At 45.0% G+C, this 18,434-nt stretch overlaps 1 protein-coding gene across 1 annotated transcript; it reads left to right on the top strand.

Moving 5' to 3' along the window:
• Window positions 1–7,714: 7,714 nt before the first annotated feature.
• On the top strand, window positions 7,715–17,244 carry LOC116502306 (organic solute transporter subunit alpha-like). Its single transcript, XM_032208153.1, has 8 exons — window positions 7,715–7,869; window positions 8,515–8,666; window positions 8,782–8,855; window positions 10,310–10,468; window positions 13,036–13,147; window positions 13,728–13,874; window positions 15,234–15,339; window positions 15,781–17,244. Exons 1-8 carry the CDS (start codon window positions 7,791–7,793, stop codon window positions 15,966–15,968), a joined length of 1,017 nt encoding a protein of 338 aa, XP_032064044.1. The 5' UTR covers window positions 7,715–7,790; the 3' UTR covers window positions 15,969–17,244.
• Window positions 17,245–18,434: the final 1,190 nt, after the last annotated feature.

The raw sequence follows: 18,434 nt of genomic DNA, 5'->3' as shown, positions 1-18,434 counted from the left end.
TGGAAATGCAGGAGTACCAAAACTCTGACATTTGGAGTGGGAATTTCTGTCATAGCTGGAAAGATTTAGCCATGAACTCCCAAGCTGCCTACTGGCAGATATTACTGCTTCCTTGTGGAAAGACTCCGAGTTTCACCCAGCTGGACAGGTGCTGGAAGCCCTTCTGAGTTAAGCCAGTTGTGATGTCCTGAAAGTCCCGCTTGGCTCTGCACATTGGAGCCTTTATTCACAGCCACTCAGGAGCCTGAGTCTCAAGTCAGGATGACCACGGTGTGCATCTGTATGTGTTCACAATGAAAGGGGATGACAAATGGACATTTTGGACTAAGTGGGATGAAAGTGTACAAGGAGTGGAAGAAACCTGCCTTAAGATAAAATCCAGATATGTAGATATTAGAGGACAATACTCATTACAGCTATTCCACTTCAAATAGTTTTTCATTTCTAGCAGTCTTCTCTAGTTTCCTGAATGCATCATCTTCCACACCCGTGAATCACGAGCGTTAAGTCTGTCAGGAGTATGTCAGTGCTGCTTAGGCAGAACTGCATTAGAAAGTGGCATTTTTGTAGCATATTTATTTAAAGCATCAGGAACAAAAAGATGGCTTAGATTTCAGGGAAAGGTTTGAGAGGACAGAAGCACACAGAAACTGAAACTTCTCTCTCTCTATATATATATGCTCACTACAACCATACAATTTCTGCTAAGGCTGGCATGAATCAATCTATTCTTTCAGTTATTTGGTGGTGGCTTTTTGTGTTAGTTCAGACTCCATTTAGCTCTTTGGACAGTCACAGGTTTCTTGCTGTAACCCCTGAGAGCCGCTAAGAAACATAGTCACTGTGCTTCATTGTGTTAAAGAAATGGGCCGATCTGAACCCATCTTTTGGCTGCTACAAATAGCAGAGAATGCACAAATGCAGTGTCTCCCTCTCTCTGTAACTGAGGCCTTTAACCCTGTACTTTGGAATAAATCATAGCAGTCTGCCCAACAAATCTAAATATTTGAATTTGGCGACTGCTTTTTAAAGAACTATTGAAAGACAATAAATTTACAAATATCTGCAGTGTCAAAGGAATTCACCTGCCTGATAGTTTGGTGATCAAGAAGTATTTTAAAGTTTCCTGTCCTTTTGCAAAGCATTGCAGACATCAGCTGAGGAAGCCTCCCTCTGCTCTGCTCTTTAGGGAAGTACAGTTTTGCCATCACACAGACTGAGACTTAGACTGGTTGTTTGACTTAGGATAAAGAAGTCCTTGCCAAAACCAAAAAGCCACCATAGCTACCACAAAATCTCCTTCATTGTATTCACGAGACCCATATTTATGTCTAAATGCAGGTGCATTTAATGCATCAAAACATTTGGACTTATTTCCTGCCTGCAAGGTTTTACACTGCCCAACCCTCTGTTCCTAAAGACAGATTACTTGTAGTGCTCAACACGGCGGTGGCTCTCCTGTTTTGTATGTTGGGGAGATCTCATCTGAGGTTTTTATTTACAGCTCTTTGTGTGTGTGCGTGCAAGCCCATTAGTGCAAACGATGTTTAAGAGAAAATATCATTAAGCAAACCAACCAACAAACAAGAACAGTACAGGTTATTCATTATCAAGGCAATACCAGTAAGACGTGAATATTTTCCTGTCATACACTGGAAAACACAAAAATTGGCCATCCCCTCCTATGCACCAAGTCCATACAGTGGAACCCCTCACATGTTGCGACAACTCGTTGCACATGGTAAAAAACTTGTAGTGGTACACTGAAGAAAGCTACAGGGTCTTTTCCAAATTGGTGTTTTGTGTGTGTTTTCTGTTCTGTAGAAGCACAAAGAGTTGGCAAGATCCTGGAGAGGATGGACCATCCGTCCTCAAGACAGGAGATGTCCCTGGGCATTTGTCCAGCACACAGAGATCAGAGGTGCAGACACCGTTTGCACAAAGAAGAAAGAGGGCTGTGCTGCAGATGTCTACACAGCTTCTCACCCCATGCTTGCTAACAATTTCATAGTTTTTTTCTAGTTTTCCAGGACCTCTGAATGATTTCACATCTTCTCAAACCATCCAGTTGTTCCTGTTGAGTTGTTTTGTTTTTTTTTTTTTTAACTGAAGCCTAAGTTCCAGTTCTCGTCTGGAGACAGTAAATCTTTCAACTATTACAAATGTGTGCCTAATGTTTATTTGACTGGTTTTACTTTTCCTTTCCAGACAAGCCGTGTTCCAGACAGTCTTGCATCTCTACCAAAATCTCCCCCGCTGCTCCTGTTGGCTCAGTTTGTGTATGAACTGCAAGACAAAAATTCAGAACTGAATGCCATTTGAAACAGAGAATCATAGAACACCCTGAGTTGGAAGGGACCCACAGGGATCATCGAGTCCAACTCCTGGGTCCCCAAAGGACCACCCAAAAACTCAGACCATGTGTCCGAGAGCATGGTCCAAACGCTTCATGTCTGTGCTCTCCTTTTACCTTCAGCGTTCAGTGCAAACTCAGACATTGCCTATGTGGTTCCAATGCTTTTAAAACCACGGACTTCCCTTGCTTGTAGGGACAGTTGTAAAGTTGAGGTAGCTTTCAAAAAACATCAAACTGAAAACAGCATTATTCTGACTTATGAGCTCATCTCCAACACTACTTGGAAACCAACAAGGTTCTTCATTCTGGAGGAGGGATAAACAGACACTATAAACACTCAACATAATTTCCCTAACATTTACTTGTAACATTTCCTACAAACCGAGCTTCAGAATGACACAGGCTGTGCTTATATAAAGGTAAAAAGTGAAGCTTCGGGATGTAGCACTGACTTTGTACGTACGCTGTCCAGGCTCTTGCTTGTGTTTAGGCTATTGGCACAGGCAGTCTCCCTGACAGTGGCTGACGTTTTGCATTCATACATGTGCATTTGTTTCTCCTTGTTTTCTGGTGTGTGGTCTGCTTGTTACAGAAGTCAACACACCTCTAATTTTCAAGGCTGCTCTGTCTTGTTTCCTTTATTATTATATTACAATTTTGGTGTTGTGTGTATGCTTTTTTTTTTTCTTTTTTTTTTTTTTTTTTCCCCTCCCAGTAATAGCAATACAGAAGGAGCAAAAACCATTTCTGTCATGTTACAACCTGTGGGAAGAAATGCATGACCTATCTTGCCCAGCACCTGACTGGTACGGTAAAAGCAGACTTAGTCATTAACTGCAGCGTGCTTGATGACGTCTTCCAGTCAGAATAACATTGCTGCCTTCCAAAGAGACCCCTACTTTCCCCTCCAGGAAGCAGCTGTAAAACATGAACTTGAGCATAGCTGTGTTGATGCTACACAACCTGTTCCATAAAGAGATCCTTAGCTTTTGTTGAGGTCTGCTGTCCCGAATCAAGTGGAAAAGCAGAAACTTTAATAAACAGGAAATAAATAAACCAATTTGTGTGCATTTTGAAACATTGCACTTTGATTTCCATCACTTTTACCTTTTTTTTTTTTTTTTTTTAATTTATTTTAAGGGGTTTCAAAATGTTTGAGATTTCAAAATTTATTTTTGAACAGCAGGTACAGAACAGTTCATGCAGGAAGTGTCCAGTCAAAATATTTCCACATAATCCAAGGTTAAAAAATAGTTTCCCATCAAGAAATCGTTTAATAATTGCACCTCCTAAGCTTCAGTTCAGACAATATGACACTTTTGACACACAAAAAAGTAAATCTCAAAATTCTTGTCAGCTCTCATCTAGAATTTGGGAATCATAAATCAAGACTGGGAAGGAGGAAATCTACAGAAACTTACCCTAGTGAAAGAACTTCTTAATCCTCGTCTATTCTCTTTGATGCTGAAGGTCCGAGAGATTTGTCTTTACCCATCACTGCCCTTGGACACATACGGGATGCTCACAAAGTGGCACTTACTTGGTCCTTAAGACGTACTTGTCTTACTGCTCATCAACACTCCTTTGGAGAAAAACCTCTCCCAGTGCTGAAAAGCTCTGCAATCAAATATATGTATTTTATCACAGCAACGGCAGAGAAAATGCACTCCCTGCCTCCATTCTGCCTCAGGATGCTGATTGTTGGCTACCCGCCCTCACCGCCAATTTAGGGTCCTAATTTTATAAGGTTCTTTCAGCTCTTTGTTCTACTGTGAAGTGCTGTGAATTTCCTTTCTCTTGTTCTACCACCAAATCCAATGGCTCATAAGTTACCTAAAAAAGGTAAGACACGGCGATAATTACTTATATCTGGGTAAAAGTGTAGCAACATATTACAAAAATAAGGGTTTGATTGCGCTTCTTTGTATTTCTCACATACATTGACTGCCAGAAACCGATTTGCTATTTTGCAAGTAAGACAAAATAAAACTCTTGTTTAGCTTCACCTCTAATGAAAGCCCCTCTCTTTCCTCTTTCACTGCTTCTGTATTGATGTAGAATAAAAGTCTTTGTCTAAGCTTTCCTATTAAAAGCACAGATGTAAAGCTTCTGGCACACCTGATATATATATATATATATATATATAAAATTTTTATATATATATATATATATATATAAATATAAATATAAATATATATATATATATATATATATATATATATATATATATATTTTTTTTTTTTTTTTAATGTGTAAATCTGTCCATCTGCATAGGCAGGACAATTGTGATTTTGTTTTGTTATCCCGATTTATTTCACTGTAGTCGCTGTACTTCTTGATTTTTACAGTTGCTGCCAGGAGCCAAATAACAAGCAAATCCCATTATTAATTTATGTAACGGTGATAGAGGTCTTATCTCACATTAATGAGCCACCCCTTCTAAAATTGCCAACTTATTACTGGCAGGAGGTGAAAAGTTGACAGCTTTATAGTGGATAAGGGTAAGTTACATTTAAGCTCAACTGCAGAGTATGCTGTAGCTGAGAAATCGGGTTTAATTTCATTACTAGACTTGTCCAGGCTTTTGGAAGCTGGGAAATTTTAGCTGACATATCTTGGCTTGTTGGGCATCCAAACTTGGGAGAAATCCGATGCACAGTCCTATGGCACTAAAAATTATCGATTTATTTTTCTTATGCACACTTTTCTTATTAGCTTGAACTCAGATGAACATAATTTGTCCCCCAGAAAAGGTCTTTGACTGCGCTGATGACAGTGACGTCTGCTAGATTTCCCTACTACCAAAATACCCTATCCTATCCTACATATCCTATGCAGTGGAGCTTGGAGCTTGTCCTTTGAGAGCATGTGGGACCTCCTGCTGGTCATTTCATGAGCCAGGACACCTGCGTACAGGCTTGGCCCACCAATACCTGACGGGGAGAAGCACAGCTAGCATCAGGCACCGCGCACTGAGAGGGCAGCGATCACAGCAGTGTGCTCAGCTCAGGGGAGCGGAGAGAATGCAGTTATTCCTGTGAGGCGAGTGAAAGCGAAAGCCATCATCAAAAGGGAGGAAAGATAAACATCTGGGCCGACCTTTGAAAGAAGAGCAGGCTGGTAGTAGCCAGGGGGCATGTTCCTTGAGGAAGAAATCTGAGCAGCACGGTGCTTGGAAGGGCGCTGAGCCATAGAGCACTTGAAAGCCCCCAGTAAACAGGCATGGGGAGCTGCATTCACAGGTGGTTTTTATCTCTTGATGCATCTAAATGGACAGGTGACTGGTCTATAAATGCCTCTCTACTGCTGAAAGTAAGATTGTCTTTTTTTTTGGTGGCAAATGCCATGTATTAAACTAAAGGGTTAAACTAAAAGGTGGACTAGTGGAGCAGGGAGAGAAATGTAGTTCAGCTCCAGGGGATTTGAAGGGTTTTGCATTGGTCTCAAGGCCCAGCATTTGCCTTAGAGGCCAGTGCTGAGAGGGCACTGATGAAGCACGGGGGCTAAGGAAGTGTGCACAGAGCAGCAGACCTCCGGCTGTGGGAGCTGAAGCATCATGGTGTGCTCTTCAGTCCAATTTATTAAATTTAAGGTCTGTCAGACAAGTCTTTTTCCTAAGAAAGAGCCCAGAACATGAAGAAGAGATGATGTTTGACCCAAACACGGCAAATGGTGTTTCTAACAAGAAGAAATTACGGAAGATACATGGTTTTTAGACTCTATCCTGTGTTGGAGACACCAGCAGAAGAGAGGAGGATGGATCTTTCACAGTAGCAGTTGATTAATCCTTAACCTTTATATTTACAGCAGTTACATCTCTATAGGTTCATGAGGGGAAATTCTCCAATGCCACTTTCAGTGTATGCTGCAGTAGTTGTTCCAAACTGGTGTTGCTGAATAACTGAAACATGACAGTCATATCCAGAATTGTTACCATATGAATTCTTCAAGGAACTGTGAAGTCAAAGCAGACTCTGGGTTTCTTCTGAATACAATAAAGTAGCCATGAGTCCTGTCACTCCCATACGCCATGTGTGAGTTTCCTTAACAAAAGCATTGCCAAACCTGCCTCGCTCAAAGAAAGGATTCCCAGGAGAAGAATTGTTATTTTTAGCTTTCAGGGAATGAGAGAAGCTGGCAACTAAAATAGCAGCAGATGGGAATCCTGTTGTCTCTGCTCAGGGAGAACCTTCAAAGACCTTCAGCCATCTCAGCAAAGGCTAACTTGAGCTCCCAGTCACATTTCAGACTGTGATCAGCCTCAAACATTTGTATTAAAAATAAAATCGAGAAAACTAGGGAGAAAAAGTATGGTGCGTTAAGGGTTACTAATGGGTATTTCCCCCTCCACTAGCAACTGTCTCTGCAGGATGAGCAAATGGGCTTCTGAACAGAGAATGTGCTGGAGCTGTGCTTCACAAATACTGCCTGCATCTTTTCGGCATCTGGACGGCAGAAGATATTCGTGCTGTTGGATGCTCTGGCAAGCCCGTGAAGGCTGAGCAGATACCACACTCCAGCAGCCAGCCGCTGCTGCAGCCTGCCTGGTGAAACGATGAGGCACGCTTCAGTGCAGTGAAAATGAGAGCAATGGCAGGGAGGACTCGCAGTAAATCGTCCTGCCCTAAAGGCAAGCCCCGCTGACAGCAACAGAAGAGGCTGTCAGTAGCCTCGTCTGTCTGGCTCCCCAGCCTGCTGCAGTGGAAGGGCTCTGCCTTGTCTGGATCGAGTGCCTGCTGGCATTTAGCCGCTGAGCAGGGCATTTCTTTGCATCCCAGTGCCCTTCCTGTGAAGCCTCCGGGAATCCTCCAAGATGGCAGGGTTTGCCACAGGGGTCTGTGGCGCCTATCAATGTCCCGAAGTCCTAAAGTTCCTAAATGTCCTGAGTTCCTCAATTCCACCCCCCATGCACTTTGTTCAAGCTCCCTGAATACTACCCTGACGAAGGGGGACCTCCGTGCGTGGTTGGACCTCCATTTGAGGTTGGACTGGGTGATCTTGGAGGTCTCTTCCAACCGGGGTGATTCTGTGATTCTGTGCTTTAGCTGCTTTGTGTGCTTGGTCCCGTGTCCAGCAGTCCCTAGCTTCCCCTTGCCCTTGCAACCACGCTGCCATTTCTGAGGACTGCCCACAGCGCCTCCAAGCTCCCCACCCTGAGCGGCAGCAGCTGAGCATGGTGTATGCAGCTGGAGCTGTTCTCCTGAACCCTACCCCCGCAGGGCACCCAGCCCGCCCCGCTGAAGGGGGGTGCCCGGCGGGGAGGCACCGTGAGGCGGCGGGAGGCCGGGCCATGCCGGGAGGCCGCCCGCCGGCCCGGGCTAATCATTAATCACCAGCCGCCCCTCGGCAGGCGCTGCCCGGCCCCCGCTCGCCAGGGCCGGGCTCCCACCCGCCGCCATCTCCCCGTGCCCGGCCCCGGCCCCCTGCGGGCGCCATGGAGGGCGAGGGGAACGCGACCCTGCCCCCGCCCTGCGGCGCCAGCGAGCCGCCCTTCGCCTGGGAGCTGCTGGGCAGTGAGTGCCGGGGCGGCCGGCCGGGAGCGGGGGGAGAGGGCTCGGAGGGAGGGGACGGAGCTGAGGGCTCCCTGGCTGAACGGGGCTTTTGCGGGATGCTTGGGGAGCGTGGAGGCGTATTCCTCGGTATGATGCCGGAGGGTCCCGAGGAGGTGTGTTTATGAAGTTAAATTTAGGTACTTGAGCCGTCCCGTGGGGTCAGTGAGCCCTGTGCGTAGCGAAGGATGAACCATGCAGAGCCGCAGCAGGGCTGGGGCTGGCAGGGACCCCTGGAAGTGCCCCACTCCAAGCCCTGCCCCAGCAGGGACACCCAGCGCAGGCTGCCCAGGGCCATGTCCAGGCGGCTTTTGGAGATCCCCAAGGAGGAGCCCCCACAGCTCTCTGGGCAGCCTGTGCCAGGGCTCCTCACCCGCCCAGCCCAGCAGTGCTGCCTGCTGTGCGCCGCTTGGTGCCCGCTGCCTCCTGCCCTGGCACTGGGCACCACAGAAGAGAGCCTGGCTCAGCCTTCCTTGCACCTCCCTTCCGTGCAGTGCTTTGCAGGAGCAGGACTAAGATTCCCCTCCAAGATGCTCTTTTTTTTTCAGAAACACGTGGATGACATGAATCAGATTTTTTGTTTGCTTGTTTTCTTCTCGTTTGCTGCAGGCCTTGACCTCGCTGGTAGATTTCTCTTTGCAATCTTGACTCTGATGACGCTAATTGCTGATCTGGTATTTATAGAGGAAGTGATCTACATCTACAGGAAAATCCCCTCCTCCAAAAGATCAATCTTAATTTGGGTAAATGCTGCGGCTCCAGTAAGTATTATGGGAAAGGCATGAACCTGAATGTTGAAATTAGCATTTCTCTGGAAATCTGCATGAGGCAGCTTTATCTCTGCCTTTCACACAGCCCTCCTCCCTTTCTCCATAGGTGATTGCTACTACCTCATGCATTGGCATGTGGATTCCTCGCTCGACAATGTTTACAGATTTCACAGCAGCAGTGTGAGTATTCTGCTTGTTCTAGATGTTGCCCCAAACCCTGCATTTCAAACCCTTTAAACATCTGCTAGTCTTGGTAAACACAGTCATTTTGTAAATTTAACAATTCAGTAATTTTTGGTTTGAGTTGAAATCTCTTGGCAGCTCTTTTACGGGAGGTGGAAAACGCTGAAGCGGTTCCCCGTGCTGCAGCCCCCTAGTGTGGGAACGTCAGTACGAGAGATCTGTGACTTGCATGTAATTGATCGCCTTGACTGACGGGAGCTTTGAAGTAGCACTCTTTTCTTTTCTCTCTCCGAGTGTCATGTGGAATGAGATTCTGACCTGTGGCTTCTTCTCGGTGCTTTTATTAATGACGAGCCCTGTAGGTCTGTTATTAATGGTGGCAAGTGAACCTCCAATGAGTATATCAATGTGAAAATGTTCTGCACTTGTCCTGATAAAAGCACTTTCCGTGCACGCATGACAGCTCTGACATGCACAGAGAAGAGTGGAGAAGCGTGGTCCCTGCTTTCTGGAGGTGGTGGGGCAGCCCTCGAGGCACAGCCAGGTGGGGGCACGCTGCGGCCGTGGGCACACCAGGAGGGCCGGGATGGTTTTGGAACCCACTGCGGGACACTATCACAGTCTTATGGATTGCCCTACACCGTGTCACAGTGCATCTGCTAAGAGAGGAGATTAAAAAAGGATGGAAAGCAAAGCAGTGGGACTTCTAGCATGCTGCAATTTATGCAGGTAGCGCAGGCTACAAGAAACTTCTCAGGATCCAGTCCTGTGGCATGTTGAGCCTATCTCAGTCCCGCTCCTCCCTTGCCCAAGCTGCAGGTCCCTGTCCCTTCCCTTGCCCCATTGTGCTTACTTCTCCAGCTGCTCAGTGAGCTCCTTCAAGGAGGCAGTGCAGCTGGAGAGGACCTCTCTTATTTGGTGGGGTTGGATTTCAGTGAATCGATTCCTTAAATCTGCGTGGGGCCGGGAGGAAAGGGTGTCTGCACGATCCGTAATTCCTGGGAAGGGCTGAGAAAGTGCAGCTGGTGAAGGAGGGAGAGGAGGGGCTGCAGCAGACACTGCCTGGATCCGCTTGGGCTGCAGAGGAACTGCACCCTGACTGGGGCAGTACGTGATGCCCCACTAAATGCATACACAAACCTAGCCCTGTGTTGTTGTTTCTTAATTTTGTGGGTTTTATTGTTATTGTTTTTTTTTAAGAGGAGGAATAGGACTTGTTTTGAAAAGGTTGCACCGGACAGGGCTAGATAACTGATACAAAAATACGGCTGCAATGACTTGGGCTAAAAAGCCTGTGATACTGACTGCCACCAGTGTGCCTTGGGGGAAACCTGAAGGTTTAAACAACCTGGGCAGAAAGTTTAAAAAACCCGGACAGGACTGGCCCATGCAGGCGTGTGCGAGAGGCAAGCAGGAAGTCCGTTCAAGCTGGCGTTTTCCTCCTCTCCTAGGTTTTTTGCCATAGTTATCCACAAGTTCCTGATGATGATGATTAAAGAGTGCGGGGGCCAAAAGCTGTTCCTCAGGCGGTTCGAAAATGGTCGCTTCAAGATCAGCACGGGGCCCTGCTGCTGCTGCTGCCTTTGCCTCCCCGGCGTGCGCATCACTAGGTGAGTTGCCCTTTAAGGTTTCCCAGCTGGAAAACCGCAGCTGGAATCCAGCCAGCCTGGCGAGCCAGGCTTGCAGCAAAGGGCCTCCCTGCTTCCCGACAGCCACTCTCAAGCTGTCTCTCCAACGGCGCTGTCACTCGGGGCTGTGCGCCGCCACTAATTTCTTTCATTTTTACAGCACGGAGCTGCACGGGAGAGGTGAGAGCACAGCAAAGCTCACTTTAACCCAGTGCAGTGTTCCCAGTCTGCAGCAGTGCTGAGCACTGTGGTGTCTCCCCAGCTAATCCCGTTCTTTTCCAAGAAACCGTTTGTACTGTAGGCAGTGGTGTGTGGGAGGAGGAATTTCCACTCTAGAAAAGCCGATAGTTGGGATTTTGGTTTCTTTTCATTCCAGGAGGGAACTAGTGTCTCCAGACTGCATGTTTTTCACAAACAAAATCATCAAATTGAGTCTGTCTTGAAAGAAAATTTCTCTTGCTTTGATGAATTGAAATGTTTCTTTCTGATTTGGTCTTTAAAACTACTTCAGATTAAAATACTTTTTAAAACAAAAATAGATGTAATTCCTGGGAAGCTTTAATCTCAGTGAAATGCTGTTTTCTGGTGAGGGAAAACCAAATATTTTCTTCTGCCAAACTAAGTAGCAAGGCACCTTCGAGAAGCATGGTAAGGATGGAGAGCTGCACCTCCAGGAATCACCGAGTGTAACATAAACCCTGCCTGGTGGGGCTCCTCTCCTGGCAGGAGCTCAGACCTAGACATTTACATGCTGCTCCACAACCCAAAAGCCTCATATATTCCAGGGCTTTCCTACTGGCACAGAGCATGAGAACAGTTCTCCCATTAACAGCAAAATCTCGAGGGCTGAATGTGCAACACGGAGACGTTTCTGTGAGAGCCTGGATGTTCATATCAGAAGGGATCTTAGGGACTTTTTGGTCTGGTTACGAGGAAGTGGCAAACAGAAAGCAGTGCCATGGTTTGTGAGGGATCCTGGAACGAGCAGGAAACAGTGCTGAGGGAGAGGGACTGAACGGGAGGTTTACTGAAGCAGCATAAGCTGCAGTGCAAAATATGTGAAGAATTTAACTTAGAGTTTGCTTTTGAAAAAATCTTCATTTTTAGTGTAATGATTTTTCCTTAAACTACCTCATTTGGTATTATAATTTTAACTCTTATTTCCATTAATTTATTTTAATGGGATAACAGTATTTATTTACCTGGAGGGGACACCAGGAAGAATAGGTAGTACAAAAAACATAAAATATACCTCCAAAAATAGATGTGATACGATGATGTAAAATGGGTAAGTTATGCCAGAGAAAGATCATACTTTCCTCCCATAGATACCTCCTAGGGAAACAGAGTTGCTCCAAGGGAGGGATTCGTTACTTTAAAAGAAACCATAGGATCAGAGAATATCCAAGTTGGAAGGGACCCACAGTGATCATCAAGCTGTTATTCCCATTTCCTTTGGGAATAACGGGTCTTTGAAAAGGCACAGGCACGAGATGGCCAGACAGCAGCAGGCCCTTCCCCATGTGTTTGTGCTGCTCATAATCCTGTGGTTATTAGCTCTATTAATTGAGCAATTCATGCAGTTCCTGGTTCGTGTCTGTTCCCCACAGCACACTAACTGGCAGCCTGTTGTCTGCTGAGGCACATCTGATGGCAGTCCCAAGGGACCAAGGAGCCAGAGTGAAGACAGCAGTAACAGTGGGGGAAGCACGCAGCAGCGGGCTAAAACATGAGCAGCAGTAGCTGCCACAGCTTGTCCTGCGAAGACTGGGGGAGAGTTTGTGTCAGTCAGCTTTCGTGTCCTCAGTTTGTGAGGGCTTCTGCCCCTTTTCTGGTGATCTTTAGTATTGGCTGGCCAGGTCATTGTGTATGGGCTGTATACTGAGAGACAGTAGTAAGAAAATCCTGAGCTGTGCTACAGGCTTTTTGCCAGTTTGCCCAGTGAAAGATAGGGCCTTTCTCCTCTTCCTGTACAGAGGAGCAAACCCAGATGCTTACATGGCAGTACTCATGATGCACTGAAAAACTACCCGTCCTTTCACCTAGGTCTGTATGATTCCTTGTCTTGATCAGCCACAGGACTGGCAGACCAGTCCCGTCTGAGCAGGAAGGTGGAATCTGACAGCATCACTGCTGAAGGCAGGCTGGCTGTATCAGGGATCGAAGCTCTGCAGTGCTTTGCCCTTCAGCTGAAGGCTGCTCTGCCCAAGTTTTTTTGACAGAACTTTTGGCAGAACTGAAATAGCAAGGCAAGAAGGCAAGAGCAAGTGGCATTGTTCAGCAACTGGGTATGCTTCTACCACTGCTGTGGTTAGAAAAGTATGGCTTTTGGAGAGACTTTGCGACTTTGCTAAATAGACAACTGGGTAATTCTTGGAAAGTTTTTTTTTTTTTTTTTTCTTTTTTAATCTTGAAGCTGTTTCTCCCCAGATTTTGGCCATGTGCAGTAGGAGTGGAGAAGTTTTGCTGCTTAACAGCATCCAAAAATGTTATTAATGTTGTTAATAAGATTTTGGCCTTTGTGATTTTTATTTTTTATTTTTTACCAGGCAAACCCTCTTTTGGCTGAAGCTGGGCACCTTCCAGTTTGCTTTCTTTCGACCTGTGTTCATGTTTCTGTCAATAGTGCTTTGGACCAATGGCAATTACAGCCTTTCTAATGTAAGTAAAGGTTTCAAACAGAGATGAGCCACAAAGTCCATGGCTTTTGGTTTGATTTTAGTATCTTAGCCTACAACGAAAGTCTGGAATTTGGGAGCATTTCCAAGTGTGTCCTTGTCATGTTCTTTTGAGACCCTGAAGCATGTACTGCACTTCTGCTTTGTACTGTGTAAGCAGCAGGCTGATGGAGAGGTCTGCGTCTGCTAATATCGTTGCACCTCCTGGATAATTCAGATTAACAGAAGTATTTTCGCAGTTGTAGTTTCATGGTAGTAAAATAAACGACCCCTCTGAGCTGTCATGCTGAGTACACTCTCGTGAGCTGCTGAGCATTCCCACGTGCTGCTGGGGTCGGACGGAGGGGCTTTGGCACCCATGACAGCTCCACGGTGGCAGCACTCCAGCCAGGGCTGTGCAGCTTCCTCCTGCGAGCCCCAGTCACTACTGCTGGCATCAGCTTTCGTGGAGGTAGCAACACACATTTTATTGCCTGCATCATCCAGCTTGCAGCTTCTGCCTGGAAATAGTAACATCTGCCCTGTAAAGTTTTATTGGTACATTTGTTTGATTTTCTTCTCAGTTGTCTCCTGAGGGAGCTGCGATATGGATTAGCTGCTTTGTTGCTGTCCTGACCATTATTGCTCTGTGGCCAGTTGGAATCATGTTTCAACAAGTCAGGGTCCTCCTTAACTGTAAGAAGATCATCCCTAAATTTGCCCTTTACCAGGTGAGAAGTTTAATATTTCTGGTAAGAATTTCTCTTGCTGTTAATGCAACACCATCTCCATGTTTCTTGACCCTTTGCTTAAAGATTATAGTATTTTTTTTTCCATTAAATGTATCATGCAAAGGCATATTTTTACCTGATTAATGCTGCATCCCTTTGAAGCACTTTCCTTGGCTGCTGTTCAGTTTCAGTTTGAGCCAATTCACCTCTAGTCTTTCAGGAGCGCTGGAGATGTGAGAGCTTTGTGAAATCCATTCATCTCTGGGCAGCTGGAATCAAAACAGCACCTTCTGCAGGGCTTGAAGGAAGCTTTTTCGATGCTGTATCCTGAAACACAATGTTAAAAAGCTAGTGTGTACTTTTAAAAATGAGGAGAGGATGTGGAGCATTGTGTGGGTGGCTTTTGTTTGAACTGTTTCGGCATGTCATAATGTGCTGTTTTGACAATATTTTTCTTGGCCATTCTTCACTACAGAGTTAGATAATAATGAAAATACTGGCTGGGACTCATTACGTAGTAAGGAACAGACCTGGACAGGTTGTGGGACAGGGACAAGGCCACCCTCTCCCACGCCACCCAGAAGAGAGAAGGTAGAGTGGAACAGTTGGAAATGCAGCGTGCTGGTACAGGACACAGAGCACAGCTGCTGCACTAAGAGCTCTGATAAGTAGATCATTAAACCCTTATAAAAGCAATCAGCAGGATAGTCGCATATGCAAAGCTGCACCAAGGTGAATCCGGGTTTAAGGTGGCAAACTCTGTGCTTGTGAGGGTTTATACTCGAGTAGTTGCACCAGAGAGACACTCTGGTATCTCTGAGACAGCGAGGGCCTAGCTCAGTGAATAGCAGGCAATGTGATGTGTGATTATTGCTCCAGCCCCTTTGGCAAAGAAGGCACTCCTGTATATTTTGGGGAGTACCGCATCTCCCTGTTGCAGCAAAAAGATGAGACAACCCCCAGAAAAAACAACATTCTTTGAATTCTTCCTCCCACTAAGGGACAGCATAGCTCATAGATTAACAGGAAGCTTTCAGGACATTGTTCCTTACTACTCAGAGCTCAGTATTGCTTAAAGTCCCAGCTGGGAGCTCTCTGGATGTTGCACCTCCCAAATAAAGGGTTGGGAAAACACTTTTAAAACAGAGGTTTAATTTAATGCCCACATTCAGAGCAGTATCTTCCTGGCCTAAAGATGAATTTTGCAGAATGGCAGGTGGCCTGGTGGTAGATGGAGGAGAGGGAGGGCAAGAAAGTAGGAATGGAGTGAAAAAGGGTCTGTGATGAAAGCAAAATTGTTGTGTGAACAATAATCCTTTTCTTGGTAGCTAAGGCATCTGCTTTCTCTTCCTGGCACAGTTTGTCCTGATTCTGAACCACCTGCAAACAGCTATTATCAACATCTTGGCCATGCAACAAATTATCCCCTGTGCTCCACCACTCTCCTCCTCAGCAAGAGGAGCGTGTAAGTTCTGTTGGGGGGGATGCTCTTCATTGACTTATAAAGGTGTCAGGTTCAGCCTTGCTAACTGCAATATCTGGTGTTTTCCCAAAATAGTTATTTCCTGGGATTATGTAGCTTTTGGAGAATCTCAACTTTTATGTAAAAAACGACACAACTTTTATAGCCGTCATAGTTGCAGAGAACTTTAGTTGGGATCAGAAATTGAAGAAAAAGAAATCAACATGCACGATCACTCTTAAATCTCTTGGGTTTTGGATGCCTAATTAGCTACATGCTTATTGATGGGCAACACTGTAACTCTGTAACTGATTTTATTGCCCGGTGTCAGAGACAATCTGTTATGGAGGCAGAATGGTAACGTTTGTTCCTTTTGCACAGAGGATGGTGAATAAGATAGGTATTTATTTCTTGTCTGATGGTCTTTTTTTTTTTTCCCTTCAGATATAACCCACCAGGTCCTCATCATGGAAATGTTTCTGATAACCCTGTTGTCAAGGGTGGTTTATCGGAGAAGATACGATGAACTAGAGCCTCCAGAGTGTGCCTGTGAAGAAGATGGGGACAGCAAGCAGACTCCTAAGATTATCTTCAATGGTGCAGTTAGTGAAGACAGATTGCCAGGCTTTTAAAAGCCCCCAGAGCTCCTGTTCTGCAGGAGCTGGAAGCTGAGCTTCAGGAGCTTCTTTCACCACAAATAGCCACTGCCCATGTCAGAACAACTTCTGACATAAATGCCTGTGTGCTGCACTGAAGGGACCAATGACTGGAATGATAACCCTATTTATTCCCCAGTGATACACACATGGTGTGCGTGCTTTCACACCATGTTCTCTTATCCTGTGATTGAGCACTTGACGGTAGCCAAACTGTCTCATAATGTGATTTTTATTTTATTTTTATCTATTAGAATTGCTGTGATTTAGAGTTAACCCAGCGCCATTCTTCTATCATCTCTTTTGAATTCTTCTGATAGCCTGGTAGCTACCTTTCAGGTAGCCTGGATTGCTGTCATCCCAAACTGCATTTTCCTATCCTTCTTCCATTAAAATTTATCAGCTCTCACTCTGTCACAAGGTCACCATAGCTAATTCTGATCAGTAAATACATTTGCAAGTTTGTTCTTAAATCCCCAAACCTCCCTGGGCTCTCCACCTACATAAATGGAAATTTCCATTTATGGGAATACTTTTTGCATTCCCTGTCAGTTCACTTCCTTACTTGATAAATACACAGTTGCTGTTTTTAAATATGTCATTGGCTTATGCTCCTCCTAGAGAAGGGAGATCTCTGTCACTGGTCTGGAAAAAGAAAGTAGGAGTCGGTCTGAGATGTGTTCTGCCACTGCTCTGGGACGTTACATGGCACTTTGGTTCTCTGTGTGGAAAATGGGCAGTGTGATACTCAGGATCAGTGTGTCTGTGGGGATGAATACTGTTGAATATTCTGTTCTGCTGAAAACAGGTTTTAGTTTTATTTTTTCCAAATGATCCAGATGTTCTTGGATAAACCTAATTGCTTTGGTTTAGCTCCCTGTAATTTATAATATGATACCATGTTTAGTAAGCATTTGGATAGGCTGGTTATTGGGAAAGGAGGTGCAGCACCGCATGCTAGCACTTGTCTCTCCTCATCTAATCTGACCCCTAAAAGTAGATGCTTCATCTGTATAGCAAGAACGGGAATTCCCTATATAGGCTGGGAAAATGCTCCATGCTAGAAAAGATTTTATAATGTCCTTTACCTATAAGGCATCAAATACAACATTCCATCAGAGCGATGCTAGGCAGATAGTGGGGCTTTATTTGTACTTTATAAGGAATTCCAGAAATACTTTCAGTTTGGGAGTTGGCTGTGGAAAATGAAATGTTCTGAAAACCTCAGCTAGTCAACAAGCTGGGAGGAGAAAAGGGGGTTGAATTAAAATATTTTCTTACCGATTGAGGTAAAAAATATTATTTTCTTTAAAAATAGGATTCCATTGTACTAGAAAAAGAATGAATTATTTTTGGTTTGAAGTGGTTGAAACAATTTTTATACCTAGCTTTTTTTCTAAGCAGACAATCTGAGAAACTATTACAGATTTCTTAACTCAATTAATGTGAGTGAATCTGCATTTTTCTTTGAAAAGTAATTTAGGTGATAATTTTCACTCTGCTCTAGAGTGTGACAGTAGAATTAACTGGGATCAACTAATATCTTCTTAATATAAGAAATCTTCTTAATGTAATGTAACATTTTGGCTATTAGCATATTCCTAATGTTGCCTTATATCAGGGTACTCTAGGCTGCAGATATGTTTGTAATGTTGCTCTTACAGACTTAATTTCAGAACAGCATTGGGAATGGTTGGCTGCAAGTTGAAGAAGCTTCAAAACTGGAAAATAAAATGTGTTGAGTTGGTATCTTTGTGAATTGCTGTGGAAAAGACTTTAATTACAAAAGCAAATGAGCACTCCTGGAAAATGTTTTCTGTAGTGGTTCTGTAAAGGTGATGTCTTGGTGAGTGGTATCTGTCACACATTAGAGGAAGAGTGGATCCACGTGCCAAAGCGTGGGCAGCGCATCTGAAAACAGGTGGAGCACATGGGGAAATGGTGGGCTTTGTGTGTCCAGCTGGCAGGCTGCAGCAAGTCTTCACCCACCCTTCCTTGGGAGCACTTGTTCACCAGACAGAGGCATTTTCTTCCATGGCTTTTGGTCTGGGATCTGCCACGTCTCTGAAATGTCTACTAAATATATCGTGTAAACATCAGCGTGGGCCTGATTTAGCTGCAAGTGTCACTAGCTGGTATGCTTTGGGACAGGTACTTAATATTTATTGTGATACTCACGTGACATACTTCAGCAATAAAATGTACTGTTGGGTGGTGATCATCAAGCAGACAGACTTAGCAGCGAAGGCTTTCCTCTTTGCTATGTACAGCTGTGGCTCAGACCAATACACCCGGAATGTACATGTAGGTGCCCCTACCTAGCAAGGGAGGCATCCGTGGCAGCAGGTGGCCTGTACTGCAGGACGTTCATTCAGGGGCTCTTGAAATCACAATATTGCAAATCACCAACCCTCAGGATGGACTTCAGGCAGTCCGAGTATG

Source organism: Aythya fuligula, chromosome 1 (genome assembly GCF_009819795.1).
Source record: "Aythya fuligula isolate bAytFul2 chromosome 1, bAytFul2.pri, whole genome shotgun sequence".
Taxonomy (NCBI): domain Eukaryota; kingdom Metazoa; phylum Chordata; class Aves; order Anseriformes; family Anatidae; genus Aythya; species Aythya fuligula.
The sequence above is the reverse complement of the archived record's forward strand: the minus strand, read 5'-3'. Positions and strand labels throughout refer to the sequence as shown.